This window comes from Leptopilina heterotoma, unplaced genomic scaffold (assembly GCF_015476425.1).
Source record: "Leptopilina heterotoma isolate Lh14 unplaced genomic scaffold, ASM1547642v1 Lhet_352, whole genome shotgun sequence".
Taxonomy (NCBI): Eukaryota; Metazoa; Arthropoda; class Insecta; order Hymenoptera; family Figitidae; genus Leptopilina; species Leptopilina heterotoma.
Genome location: NW_025111034.1, coordinates 488,786 through 503,058, shown reverse-complemented (window position 1 = coordinate 503,058; position 14,273 = coordinate 488,786). Strand labels below are relative to the sequence as shown.

The window sequence follows — 14,273 nt, the reverse complement described above, 5'->3', positions numbered from 1 at the left end:
GTGGGTATTTCTGTGAATTTTTAGTGTAGGTTAACTTTGAGAAGCTCGTCTAAGTTTACGAAAAAATGAAATGCAGTTTTTTTAATTACAAATTAAAGTTCAATTATTATATTTTCCAAATGATTAAACTCAATCAAATTTCGTTAATTATTTGTATTTAAAAAAGTAAATTAAAAACTAATTGTCAACACATGTATTATTGTTGACGCGCGAGTATTATTGTGTGACATTTATGAAGGAAATACCAATTATTGTGCGAGTATTATTGCAGAAAATCAGGTGTCGCATATCGCGCTGGTTGTCAAAAAAGAGGTTATGTTTAGTATGCGTTGAGCAGTAAACGTATTTGAAAATCGCAATAATACTAACATGCAGTAAAAATTCTGCTACTAATATGGTTTTAAGTATTATTAATTGAAAATCAATGAAAGATGGGTAAATAAATATATTTTTCAAATAATAAAGTGTACTTCTTTCATTAGTAACACTGAAACATGTATGCTAAAGTGAAGATTGGAAAAATCAATGGTTTTTAATATGCATTCATGACTGACATATTTGATAATTTCACAGAATTCTGTCATAATATATTTCAAGTTTAAATAAATAAATTAATAATTGTCGGAATGCACATTTTTATGAGCTATTCTATCAAGTAAGATTTAAACTAATTTTTGTAATTATTTTGAAAAAATTAGGGGTATATTTCAAAATGAAAATAATAATTTTTTAAAAATCGCAATAATTGTGTCACTCCCAGGAATACCCACACTTACCCTATGTTTTTTTTTAGTTTTTTTCTTTTAAAGAATTAAATTATTTTTTATTTTACTTGGTTTTTTAATCACTTTTTTTTCCTAAATGATATTTGAAAAAAATATTTTTATTTTTTTATTGTTTTGAAGTATTTATATTGCATGAGTTCAGTTTATAAAAGGTTTTTTTAAATTGTTTTTTCCGTAATAAAAAATATGTTTTTGTTATGTTTTTACAAACGTTTTATAATATTATTTTTCTATTGTATATTATATGAAATTGTTTTATACATATATATTTTCGTAAGCATTTGTATAAGTAAATAAAAAAAATAAATAAGTTGTTATTAAAAATTTTGGTTTTCTGTAAATTCTTTTTTAAATGCTTTATAATATTTAGGTTAAAAAACTGTTATATTTTACTAAAACTATTTTTTTTAAAATTAATTTAGTTTTAAAAAATATACATTTAAAACTAAGTTTAAATTAATATGAATATTTAGTTTATTTTAATTTATTATAACATAAATTTATTTACAAAATTTTTTTACAATAATATTAATAATTAATTATCTATTAAGTTTCATTTAACTTATTTTTTTACTTGTTGCTCAGAATTAACTATTTAATATTTTTAATAATTTTATTTATTTATTAATAGAATAAGGTATATATATTAGAGGTGTGCAAAAAGCTCGAATAGCATGGTCGAGCTCGAGCCGGGCTCGATACTCGAGCCAGGCTCGAGTTTTAGTTACTCAAAAATATTTGAGTGCTCGAAAAATTCAAGTGCTCAAAATTATTTTAGGTTTAATACTGCACGTGTCGGATGGAATTTGGTTCAAGTTCGGATTGATTCTGCTCAGCTCTGCTAGAAAAACGAAAAGCTTGAAATACTCGATCGAGCTTTTTGCACAACTCTAATATATATCATATCAATTATACCTTATTAGTAATTTGCGTTTTTCATATTCAAATTTCGCGCGTTACCGACGGTGTGTTGAATTTAAGAAGCTTCACTTAGCCACCGCACATACAGGTTAATGAGAGTGCACGGTGGGGTGAGCGCGTAGTGGGGGAACCGCTTGGCGGGGAGAGAGCCCTACGAGGGTGACTAACACGCAGTAGAGAGCTCATTCCAGATCGCGGAGAGGCATGGAGCGGTCTAAGATGGAGAGCTGCCGGTGCTACCACTGCCTCGTGAGGATGGTATCTGAGTACAATGTGAGTATAATATAATATAATATAATATAATATAATATAATATAATATAATATAATATAAATATAATATAATATAATATAATAATAATATAATATAATATATATATAATATAATATAATATAATATAATATAATATAATATAATATAATATAATATAATATAATATAATATAATATAATATAATATAATATAATATAATATAATATAATATAATATAATATAATATAATATAATATAATATAATATAATATAATATAATATAATATAATATAATATAATATAATATAATATAATATAATATAATATAATATAATATAATATAATATAATATAATATAATATAATATATATAATATAATATAATATAATATAATATAATATAATATAATATAATATAATATAATATAATATATATAATATAATATAATATAATATAATATAATATAATATAATATAATATAATATAATATAATATAATATAATATAATATAATATAATATAATATAATAATATAATATAATATAATATAATATAATATAATATAATATAATATAATATAATATAATATAATATAATATAATATATTATATTATAATATAATATATTTTTCAGTTGCAGCATGAAGGTAACGAGGTGCCATTCCCCGCAACTCCTCCAGGGTCGACCCAGTCACAGTGGCACCAGGTGGTGAATCCGCTACCACCTTCGGTGGACATCAGGTCGCCGACATCGGAGGTGTCACCGCTGCACGCCATGTACCCTATGTGGCGGCCATATTCACCACCCTGGGCGTTGGTGGAACGACCGCCGACACCACCTCAACCCAGGATGGAACCGGAGTCTCCCCCACCCTTCATTCAGTTGGGGACCCCACCCAGGTCGCCTACACCGGTGGAATGGCTGCCTACAACCCCGCCAGGAAGTCCGCCACGGTGTAGGTCGCCGATACCCAGGGCGCAGTCTCCCGAGCCCAGGGTGGAGGAGAGAGAGCCGGCGGGACCTCCACCAGAGGCGCAGCCGCCGCCTGCTCACGGTCGGCGTCGCTGCCATCGACGGCGGCGCGTAATTTTAAATTTAACTTTAAATTTTATTTTTAAAAATTAATAAATTTTTATTTTTTTATAAATTAGTATATTTATTTTGCGTATCCTGTATAGAAATTAGACTGCGTTAGAGTAAGAGTATTGCGCATGCGTGAATAGGTGGGGGAAAATTTAAGAGTGGGTATGCGTGATAGGTTGTAGTGAGGGTAAATGGTCTAGTGCGCATGCGTGAAGGTAGGAGTGGGGATTTCGGGGTATATATTCAGGGATTTTGGCGAGTTTAGTCAGTAGCTGTTCTGTTCACAGATTCAGCGGTTCCAACAGCAGCAGCAACAGCAGATTCCCCTTGCCATCACTAATTGTCTTTTTTGTTATATTTACTGTCTTTTTTGTTACATTTACTTTGTATTGGTTTGTAGGTTAAGTTCTTTAGTTTGTAAGTTCGTTTTGTTTAGTATAAGTTTGTTAGTTTGTAAGTGTGTTCTTTTTTAGTTTGTAAGTGTGTTCTTTTGTTAGCTTGTAAGTGTGTTCTTTATTCTTTTTGTTAGCTTGTAAGTGTTTAATTTCAGGTGCAGAGATGAAGCGTAAGGCGAAGACCACCGATGGACCACGTAAGCATCCAAATTACGGTACAATCCTTAATGAGAGTGACGTAACTGTTACTCTCATCAAGGAGGCTCTAGAGTTGATTCCTCTTTTAGACGACGTCAATTTGAGACGTTCATTCGTTGAGAGATGGGTTGTAGAATGCTCACAACATGAAAACGTGTTATCGAGCATTCTTAAATCGATGTACTTCACACATCAAAAGAAAAGATGTGTGAGCATTCTACAATCCATCATAAGGTTTCGCGCATTATTTGAGTCCCATATTGTAGATGGCGCTGGAATTAGTGACCCAGATATCAATAAACGTGTGCGCTGGGAAGAATGTGAGAGTGCGTTTGCGTGTAGACTGTACACTAATGTGATTGTAAATCTTGTACACATTGATATAAGCGCCTTTTTAGACGATGGGTCCACACTGTTTCAAGACCATATTAGAGGTGCTTTAAATAAGAATGGACCCATCGTCGTGTACGGCGTACTCATCGCAAACTTCAAGAGGGTGGAGAATGGCGAAGAAGTTGTAAAGCCGATTCCTTTTGGAACCAAGGCCAACAACATCTTCTCTACAACCCTTTTAGATGATTGGTTCGAGCAGTACATTAAGCAGCCGATTCTACATAGTGTTGAAGAGTTTTACTCGAAAGGTTCGAATTGGAACCTTCAATCGATTATAAGGCTTGAAATCAATGTAAATAAATATAATCCAATGCGTGCAAGCTCTTACATCGGTTTACCTCCACAAATAAAAAACAAGCATGCATGCATTAATGTTGAAAATAAAGATAATCAATGTTTCAAGTGGGCAGTATTGTCAGCCCTACATCCAAATGTATCACATCCTGAGCGCGTTACCAGTTATAAAGAATTTAAAGATGAATTGAACTTTGATGGAATTGAATTTCCAGTGACGCTTAAAAATATCCCGAAATTTGAAAAGCTTAATGGTGTCTCGATTAATGTCTACGGTCTATCAAAGAGCTATGGTAACTTTACGGTACACCCTCTCCATCTTACTGCGGAAAAAAGAGATAAGCATGTACATCTCTTATATGTTGCCGACATGTATGCGGATGAAAATAATGATGATAATACTGTATTGTATGACAACGATGATTTTATGAACTTCCATTATGTGTGGATTAAAGATTTGTCACGCCTAGTGTCTAAACAATTATCGAAGAAGGCACATCGAAAACATATCTATGACCGTTGTTTACACTACTTTTCAGGTGTTGAAAGATTGAACGCACACATTGAAAATTGTAAAAAAATGAATGAGTGTAAAATTAAATTACCGACGCCTGACAAGAGTCTGATCACATTTAAAAATTTTAAGAATAAAGAAAAGGTGCCATATGTAATTTACGCCGACTGTGAAAGTCTACTTCTTCCAGCGGATGAAGATGTAGACAATTTAAGTAAGACTGAAGTCTTCCAGCGTCACAAATTGTTAAGCATCGGATATTATATCAAATGTAGCTACGACGAATCATTATGTAAATATGTGCCGTGTTCGAAAAATGAATCTGACCCTGCGAAATGGTTTGCTGAGGAGTTAAAGCAGATTGCAGAGAAAATGAATAAGGTTTTTAAAAATCCGTTACCGATGACTGCTTTAACTCCTCAAGAAATCAATGATTTTAAGCAAGCGACAATGTCACATTTGTCATGAGAAAATACAGGCAAGCGAGAAGAAAGTCCGCGATCACTGTCACCTTACTGGCAAATATAGGGGTGCTGCCCATGAATCATGCAATTTAAACTATCAAGATTGTCAAACGATCCCCGTAGTCTTCCACAATTTAAGCGGTTACGACGCCCATTTTATAATTCACGCGATTTCTACGAGCTTTGAAGGAAAAATTGACCTTCTCCCCATTAATAAAGAGAAGTATATCTCTTTTACTAAACACGTCAAGGGGAGTAAGGTCAATTTTCGATTCATTGACTCATTGCGATTCATGGCAGCATCCCTAGAAAAACTCGCATCATACCTAGACGAGTATAAAATTGTAAGCTCCGTTTTTGCCAGTACGGTGACAGATCCGGATAAAATTAAATTATTGACGCGCAAGGGTGTATTCCCCTATGAATACTTTGACTCGAAAAGTAAGTTAGATGAGACAGAATTGCCCCCGATCGAGAAATTTTATAGTACTCTGTATGACGCTGGTATTTCTGATGATGAGTATGCGCATGCGCAGAATGTATGGACCGAGTTTGACTGTAAAAATCTATATGACTATGTCCATTTGTATATGAAAACTGATGTATTGTTACTTGCGGACGTCTTTGAAAATTTCCGAGTAGAATGTGTAAAAGCGTATGGTTTAGATCCTGCCCACTACTACACAACCCCCGGTTTAACTTGGGATGCTATGCTCAAGTACACGAAAATAGGATTGCAACTAATAACCGATATCGATATGATTATGTTTGTTGAGTCCGGTATTAGAGGTGGCATAAGTCAATGCTGCAACCGATATACTATAGCGAATAATCAATATATGGAAAATTTCGATGATAGCAAAGATACTAGCTACATCATGTACTTTGACGCCAACAATTTATATGGCTGGGCAATGGCTCAAGCGCTCCCTTATGGCGGCTTTAAATGGGTTGAAAATGTCGACAACTCTTTCAATTTTAATGTATCCGACGATTCACCTGTTGGATACATACTCGAAGTTGACTTGGAGTATCCTGAAAATCTCCACGATACTCACAAAGACATGCCATTTTGCGCAGAAAATGCGAAACCACCCCTCTCGAAACAGGAGAAATTATTAACAACTCTCCAACCAAAAGAAAAATATGTGATCCACTACCGCACTTTAAAACAAGTTGTCGCCAACGGCATTAAGCTTGTTAAAATTCATCGAGTCTTACTGTTTAAGCAATCAACATGGCTTAAACCATACATAGACTATAATACAATGATGCGAACCAATGCCAAAAATGAGTTCGAGAAAAATTTGTTCAAGCTCATGAACAACGCTGTGTACGGCAAAACAATGGAAAATGTTCGTAAACATGTCGACATTAAGCTTGTCACCCAATGGTTTGGCCGCTATGGAGCTGAAGTCCTTATTTCTCGCCCGAATTTCCATAGTCGAGCGATATTCGACGAAAATCTGGTTGCCATTGAACTGCGTAAAACCGAGGTACTACTCAACAAACCGATCTATGTGGGGTTAAGTGTGCTTGATGTATCCAAAACGCTAATCTACGATTTTCACTACGGGTATATGTTAAAAAAATACGGCGACAATTGTAAACTGATGTATACCGATACAGACAGTCTAATCTACGAAATTAAATGTAAAGATGTCTACAATGATATGAAAAATGACATCCAAAAGTTCGATACGTCAGACTATCCCGCAAACAACGTGTACGGCATTCCGCAAGCCAACAAAAAGATTCTCGGTCTAATGAAAGACGAATGTAACGGTAAGATCGTTACCGAATTTGTTGGCTTGCGGAGTAAGATGTACAGCGTACGGGTTGAAGGTAAAGATTTTATTAAAAAAGCTAAAGGTATTAAATCCGGCGTTGTGAAAAAATCGATTCACTCTGATGATTATGTAAAATGTCTGCGAGATTTCGACATTCAAACTCGAACACAGTATAATATAAGATCGCGACTACACAACCTCGAGACTGTAAAACAAATTAAAGTAGCTTTAAGTCCGCAAGACGACAAACGGTATTTGTTACCGGGGAGTACCGACACTCTACCGTGGGGACATTATGCGATCCCTAAAATCGACGAATGATTTTGTAAAATATAATTGTAAAAAAATAAAAGGTTTGTTAATAAATAATGCAATTATATACAATTTCCATGTGTTTTTATTTAAAAAATCCTTCCATATATACATAATAACATATGATTAAAACTTATATTAATGTAATATAATTTAAATGTGCAAATCGCCCCCAGTAACTTAACGTAAATGCCAATCAGCCAGCAAAGCAATCAAAGATTAATGTTAGCGTAGAATCTCTTTATAAATCAAAACTACTTCCAACAACAGACCTTCACAATGCCAGTGCCAACTGATTTAATAATGACACAGGCCTGCAAATTTTGGCTTAGTTCTGTTACAGAAAAAGTGGTAGGTGATTCTTATAGCTTTTTTGACGTAGAATACGAATCCGATTTTCAAAATGGCCCATCACGTCAGGATTTCTTGTAATATTGCCTTAAATAGCCAAAAAATGGCTATTTTGGCCACTTTTCGGAATTTTTTTTGGTTAGACAAATTTTTTTTTTCAATTTGCAAAATTGCATCGTATAGTAATATATCTAAGCTTTAAAACCCATTTTTCAAAATTGCTTTACGATTTTTAAAAAAAAAGTTATGTAGATTTGAAATTTTTTTATTTAGGAAAATGTAGGTATAAAGAAGTTCAAAATGGCATTTAATTTCAAATCTACATAACTTTGTTTTAAAAAATCGTAAAGCAATTTTGAAAAATGGGTTTTAAAGCTTAGATATATTACTATACGATGCAATTTTGCAAATTGAAAAAAAAAATTTTGTCTAACCAAAAAAAATTCCGAAAAGTGGCCAAAATAGCCATTTTTGGCTATTTAAGGCAATATTACAAGAAATCCTGACGTGATGGGCCATTTTGGAAATCGGATTCGTATTCTACGTCAAAAAAGCTATAAGAATCACCTACCACTTTTTCTGTAACAGAACTAAGCCAAAATTTGCAGGCCTGTGTGATTCATTATTGATTCATTATTGATTCATTATTGATTCATTATTGATTCATTGTTGATTCATTATTGATTCATTGTTGATTCATTATTGATTCATTGTTGATTCATTGTTGATTCATTATTGATTCATTGTTGATTCATTATTGATTCATTATTGATTTAATCTAAATTAAATTTAGCACTGGCAGTGTAAAGGTCTGTTGTTGGAAGCAGTTTTGATTTATAGAGAGGTTCTACGCTAACATTAATCTTTGATTGATTTGCTGGTTGATTGACATTTGCGTTAAGTTACTGGGGACGATTTGCGAATAATAGATTATACATTTGCTTTATTTTCCCACGTATTGTGAGAATTATCAAAGCCAAGCCATTTGACAAGAACTTTGTTTCCAAGTGTCTTGAGAATTTTTTCCACAAGATAAATATCTGAATATTTTACTTTAAGAAGTTCCTCTTCATAAAATCCTCCGCTGATGGGTTGATCTTGGTAATCCTTGAGCTTGTAAGTCACTGGTTGAGTTGATACAACTTGATCCACGGTGAATATTTCTGTTGTCCAATTGGGTGTATATCCTTTCTCGAAAACGTTTTTATATTTGCTTACTCGAACTTTGTCACCAATTTTATACTTTGGTCGTCTTAAAGGAATTTTTCTCAGTTTAAAGATCCTTTCTTTTAAAATTTCAACGTCTTCTGAAGTAACATCTTTAGGCTTCATTCCAATTGTTCTATGTTTTGTATCATTATAGTTGGAAATAAGAGTAGGCAATATATCATACCACTTGTAATTTCCTCGTAAACTAAATTGCATCCACATTTTTCTTTTTAGTGTTCGATTAAACCGTTCAACAATGGAAGCTTTCATATTACTGAATGTTGAATAAAAATTTATTTTATGCTTTTTCATTAATGATTCAAATTGTGAGTTATAGAATTCTTTTCCTTTGTCACTATGCAAGTTTTTTGGTATGCGTTTTTTAGCAAATATAGATTGCATTGCATGAGAAACATCTTTTCCATTTTTACTTTTTACTGGAACAGCCCAAGCATATTTCGAAAATATGTCTATAACTGTTAGTAAATACTTGAAACCTTTATTTATTTTTGAATAAGGTATCATTTCTACTAAATCTTCTTGCCAGGTCTCATCAATATCACGCATTTCAACTCGCCGTCGAGGATAATTTTTTCTAGCCTGAGTATGAAGTTCATTCACTACTGTTAATTTTTTATCAGCCATCACTGTTGAATAAATTTAGCCTCTTTGATAATATAATTTTGATGTGATTCAATTTCTTTAAGTTTTTCGGTAACTCGTGCTTCAATAACTAGAATAAAATTATTCAAGTCATCAATAGCTGATCTTAAAGAAGATGTAATTTGAATAACAGGTTTTATCTCGTTTCGTATAATATGTTGGGCAAGTCTTAAATTTATTGCGTCGTGTTGCTCTTCTGCGTCAGCAAGATTAAAGAGTTTTCTTCCTTCAACGTCAAAGTTACCTTGAGAATTAAGTTTAAAACCAACTCCAGGAGGCCCTCGTCTTGCTGTTCCTCTTTGAGTGAGAGGATGTCCGAACACGTCAATGCTCATTGTTGAAATGAATGATATTTGCTAAAACACATCTTAATATATAATTTTAGCTTCACGTAGTTCCTCAATGATAGACATGATTTCATTATTGTGACTAGGATTTCCAGCAGCTTGAGAAGCCATTAATAGTCTAAGACAGTCAACCAACTCATTTGGATCATCCCAATAGATATATTCTCGTTGAAAATTTTTGTTTGTAATCATAAATTTAGGTAATGAACTACCGCTTACAGATGACCGTTTGGTAGGTGTTCGAGGGAAGAATTGAGATATAAAATTCAAATACTTGTAACTCTTATCCGTACGTATAGATTCAGAGGAACTATACTTCTTTTTGTGTGCATTAGTAGCAATCAGAATCTCTTTATAGTTTCTTTCATCATCTTCACTTATAAGCGATGTAGTAGGTTTACTTTTAAATAAAAGTTCAAGTAATCCAAGCGTTTGAAGATATCGTTTATTACGAATTTTTACATGCTGATCTTCAAGAGTTATTGGTGAATCACCAATCATAAGTGATCCATCACTTAGCTTACGTATGCCGTATGTTGAATCTAAACATTGCTTTCTATTATGATTTAATAAGTATAGAAATTTATTACTTATTTTATCATCATCTGGAGATTTTTCAGTTTCAGTTTCATAGTATATGCTATCATCCATCTTCTGCTCTTTCTTTTCAATCTTGACATTTTCATGTTCAGTGTCTGTCAAGTTAATAATTTTTTGTAAGGGTTGAACTATCGGTTTAAAAGTTTCAGTCAGCACATTTTCAACTTCTTCTTTTCCTAATTTTAACATACGATGTTTTCGCCTAATTGCCTCGCTAGCTTTAGCAATTTGATGAAGATATGCTTTTTCTTTATGAAACATGTTATTATTACAAGGTTTCATATTGAACTAACAATATTTTAGGAATGATCTTATATTTATAGAGTTACAAAGCTATCAAATCCTTTTCTATATCTTCCATCATTTAAATCAGAATCCTTATCAATTACTACAAAGCCATACTTGTCTGAATTCCAACATGTGGCACATAGTTCTCGAAATTGATTAAATGTCATGTCAGTATTAACGTGGTCATCATAAACATGCCTTAAATTTTTCTCATCTTGACGAAAAAGAACTAATAAATTAACATTATCACGTACCAAATGTTTAGGAATGCGGGCATAGGTTTGACAAAGATAAAAAGAATCAACATCAACATGTCTACCCATGCAAAAAAATGCCCTTACATTATCTTGCTTCTCGCAAGCAATATCATCAAATATAAATATTGAATTTCGTTTTGCATCTTTAGGAGTAATGACATTTTCATGCTCACTAAATGGTAAATACTCTACTCCTTCAACATTATTAACAACTTGTTCCAAGAATTTATACTTGGGTTGATGTAAAGACTTTGAGTATAAGTAAATATTATCAAATCTAAGACCATTAGGATGTAAAATTAAAGAAAGGAGTACATTTGTCTTTCCACAATTTGATGGTCTACAAAAAATAGCTCGAATACTACCGGAAAATAAACTACCATGACGCTTCACTTTCTTGTCTTGTTGTTCAACAATCGAGTCTAGATTGACGACTGGCAGCTTGTGAAGTTGTTCCTTGAACCGCATCCTGATTTAGACTGCCGCTAAAGGTATAAATACAGCGCTTATATAGCTAACAAGTCATTCTAATTTTAACTTTCACAGAGTAAGGTATGATTATACATCATCGCTCTCAAGGAAAAGGGTTAATTAATAAACTTATAAACAAGTTACCATTTGAATTACATTTGCCAGGTTATCAATATTGTGGACCTGGTACAAAGTTAGCAAAACGTCTAGACCGAGGTGATCCAGGTGTTAATCCATTAGACGCCGCTTGTAAAGAGCACGATATTGCTTACTCGAAAAATCGAGAAAACGTTGAAGAAAGAAACGCTGCTGATAGAGTACTTGCTGACAAAGCGTGGCAACGTGTATTTGCTCCAGACGCACAATATAGTGAAAGAGCTGCAGCTTACGCAATAACAAACGCTATGAAAGTAAAATCAAAATTTGGAATGAGAGTAAAGAAGAAGAAGACAAAGTCAAAGAAACGAGTAAAGAAGATAAAATCAAAAAAACGAGTAAATCTTGGAAAAATTGTTGATGCTGCAAGAAAATCAATAATTCCTGGTAATGATGCTCGATCAACAATAAAGTCAGCTATTGAAACAGCTCGAAAAGCTGTAAGGAAAGCAGGTGGTAGAGAAAAGGTTTTAACACCTCGTATTCTACCTGTTCCATCAAAAGTTGGTGGTCTGTTACCATTAATTCCAATTTTTGCTGGTCTAAGTGCACTTGGAGCGCTTACTGGGGGAGCTGCTGGTGTAGCAAAAGCTGTTAATGATGCAAGTGCAGCAAAAGAGCAGTTGAAGGAAGCTCAGCGTCATAATAGAAAGTTGTAAGCAGTGGCACTTGGCAAAGGTCTACATTTAAAACCATACCGACAAGGTTTGGGACTTCATTTGAAACCATACGTTAAAGGACAAGGTATTAAAAGACGATGTAAAAAAAAAAAGTTTAAAGCTGCCTCAACGGCACTTACAGATCTAGATTTACTTAAATATGCTAAAGAAATGAAAATTTCCCATTTTCGAGGAGTTTTTATGCGAAATGAACTACCTATAAGAGGTCCTCGAAAAAATGAATCCGCCATTATTAATTTAGATGATAAAGATGGTTCTGGAACTCATTGGGTTGCATATAAAAAAGTTAATAATAAAGCAGTATACTTTGATAGTTTTGGTAATCTTCAACCACCCTATGAACTTGTCAATTACTTAGGTTACAATACTTTAATACAGTATAATCATCAAAATTATCAAGATTATAATAGCTTTAATTGTGGTCATTTATGTCTAAAATTCTTATGTGGACAGCTTGAAATAACTCAAAAATATATTCTACATAAGTGATTGTAAGTCATTCCAGCTAATCAGTTTATAAAAAGTCATCAACATGGAAGAACCTTTTACTCTGACTATCTCAGGCAATTCATCTGTCCTGGAGGCAGAATATTTTCCTCCGATAGAATTATTATCTAATAAAAACTATGTACTTGGCTTAGTTGAATTACTAACCTTTAATTCAATTCCTAATATTGATCAAGGTAAAAAAAATTTTAAATTGGTGATAAAGTGATTACTATACCCCCTGGAAGCTATGAAATTGAAGATATTGAAAAATATATTCAAAACTCTATTGAAAATGGGTTTGAAATTGTAAGAATCAAACCTAACAATAATACTTTACGTAGTGAAATAACAAGCAGCCTTGAAGTGAGTTTTGAATAAGACGATTCAAATGGTAAATTATTAGGATTTACTCCACGAATATTGACAGCTAATAAGGCTCATACGTCAGATGTACCAGTAGCCATTCTTAAGGTAAATGCTATCAGAATTGAATGTAACATTACAATCGTTGATCAAGACGGGGATTTAATAAATTTTAGAGGTGAAACTATAACAATTGGATTACACGTTAAATCAACGTAATGGGAATTGTATTTCATAGAAAAACTGGTGGAAGCTATATAAAAGAGTTGCCATGTCAGAAGTCATTCATTCCTCAATCAGTTCGCAAGAGACTAACATCTCAGAACATACTATTTCTGAAGCAGCTCGGCCTAAGAGTTTATCAAGAAAACAAGGAAAAATGGATTTTTCACATACTTTTTATTTGTTGTTGTAACAAAAATGGAAGAAATTTTAAACATTCTAAGTCCAGTTAAATTTGATAATTCTGTGGCACACTATAAGATTCATGCACATCAACCATACGTGTCATCAGCATTTAATAACAGTGACGAGATTCGAATTGCAGTTCAACATCAAGACTTGTACATTCTTCCCTCTAAAAGTACTTTACACGTCACTGGTAGAATTGTTAAGCCAAACAATACGCTTGTAACTAATACAAAGTTAATTAGCAATGGTATTTCCTACCTGTTTAATGAGATTCGTTATGAATTAAATGGTGTTGAAATTGATCGCTCTAAAAATGTTGGTATTACAACCACAATGAAAAATCTAATTTCTCAAACACCTAATCAAATGATTTACTCTGAAAATGCTGGTTATCTACCTTATGATGATAATACTAGAGTAACAAATGATGCTGGATATTTTGATGTAAATATTCCACTAAGTATGATTATTGGTTTTGCTGAAGACTATCGAAAGATTGTTGTAAATGCAAAACATGAACTTATTTTAACAAGATCTCGTACTGATCTCAATGCTGTAGTAAACATTAGAGTAGCTGAGCGTGAAGAA

The 14,273-nt window shown here is 32.8% G+C and overlaps 2 protein-coding genes across 4 annotated transcripts in view; one reads left to right on the top strand and one right to left on the bottom strand.

The window, feature by feature from the left end:
- LOC122505304 (tyrosine-protein phosphatase non-receptor type 9) overlaps positions 1–14,273 on the bottom strand; it is a 514,941-nt gene that overhangs the window by 382,767 nt on the left and 117,901 nt on the right. The window lies entirely within an intron of this gene.
- Positions 1,448–5,509, top strand: LOC122505305. The gene is made up of 2 exons (XM_043616817.1): positions 1,448–1,979; positions 2,591–5,509. Exon 2 carries the CDS (start codon positions 3,599–3,601, stop codon positions 5,300–5,302), a length of 1,704 nt encoding a protein of 567 aa, XP_043472752.1. The 5' UTR covers positions 1,448–1,979; positions 2,591–3,598; the 3' UTR covers positions 5,303–5,509.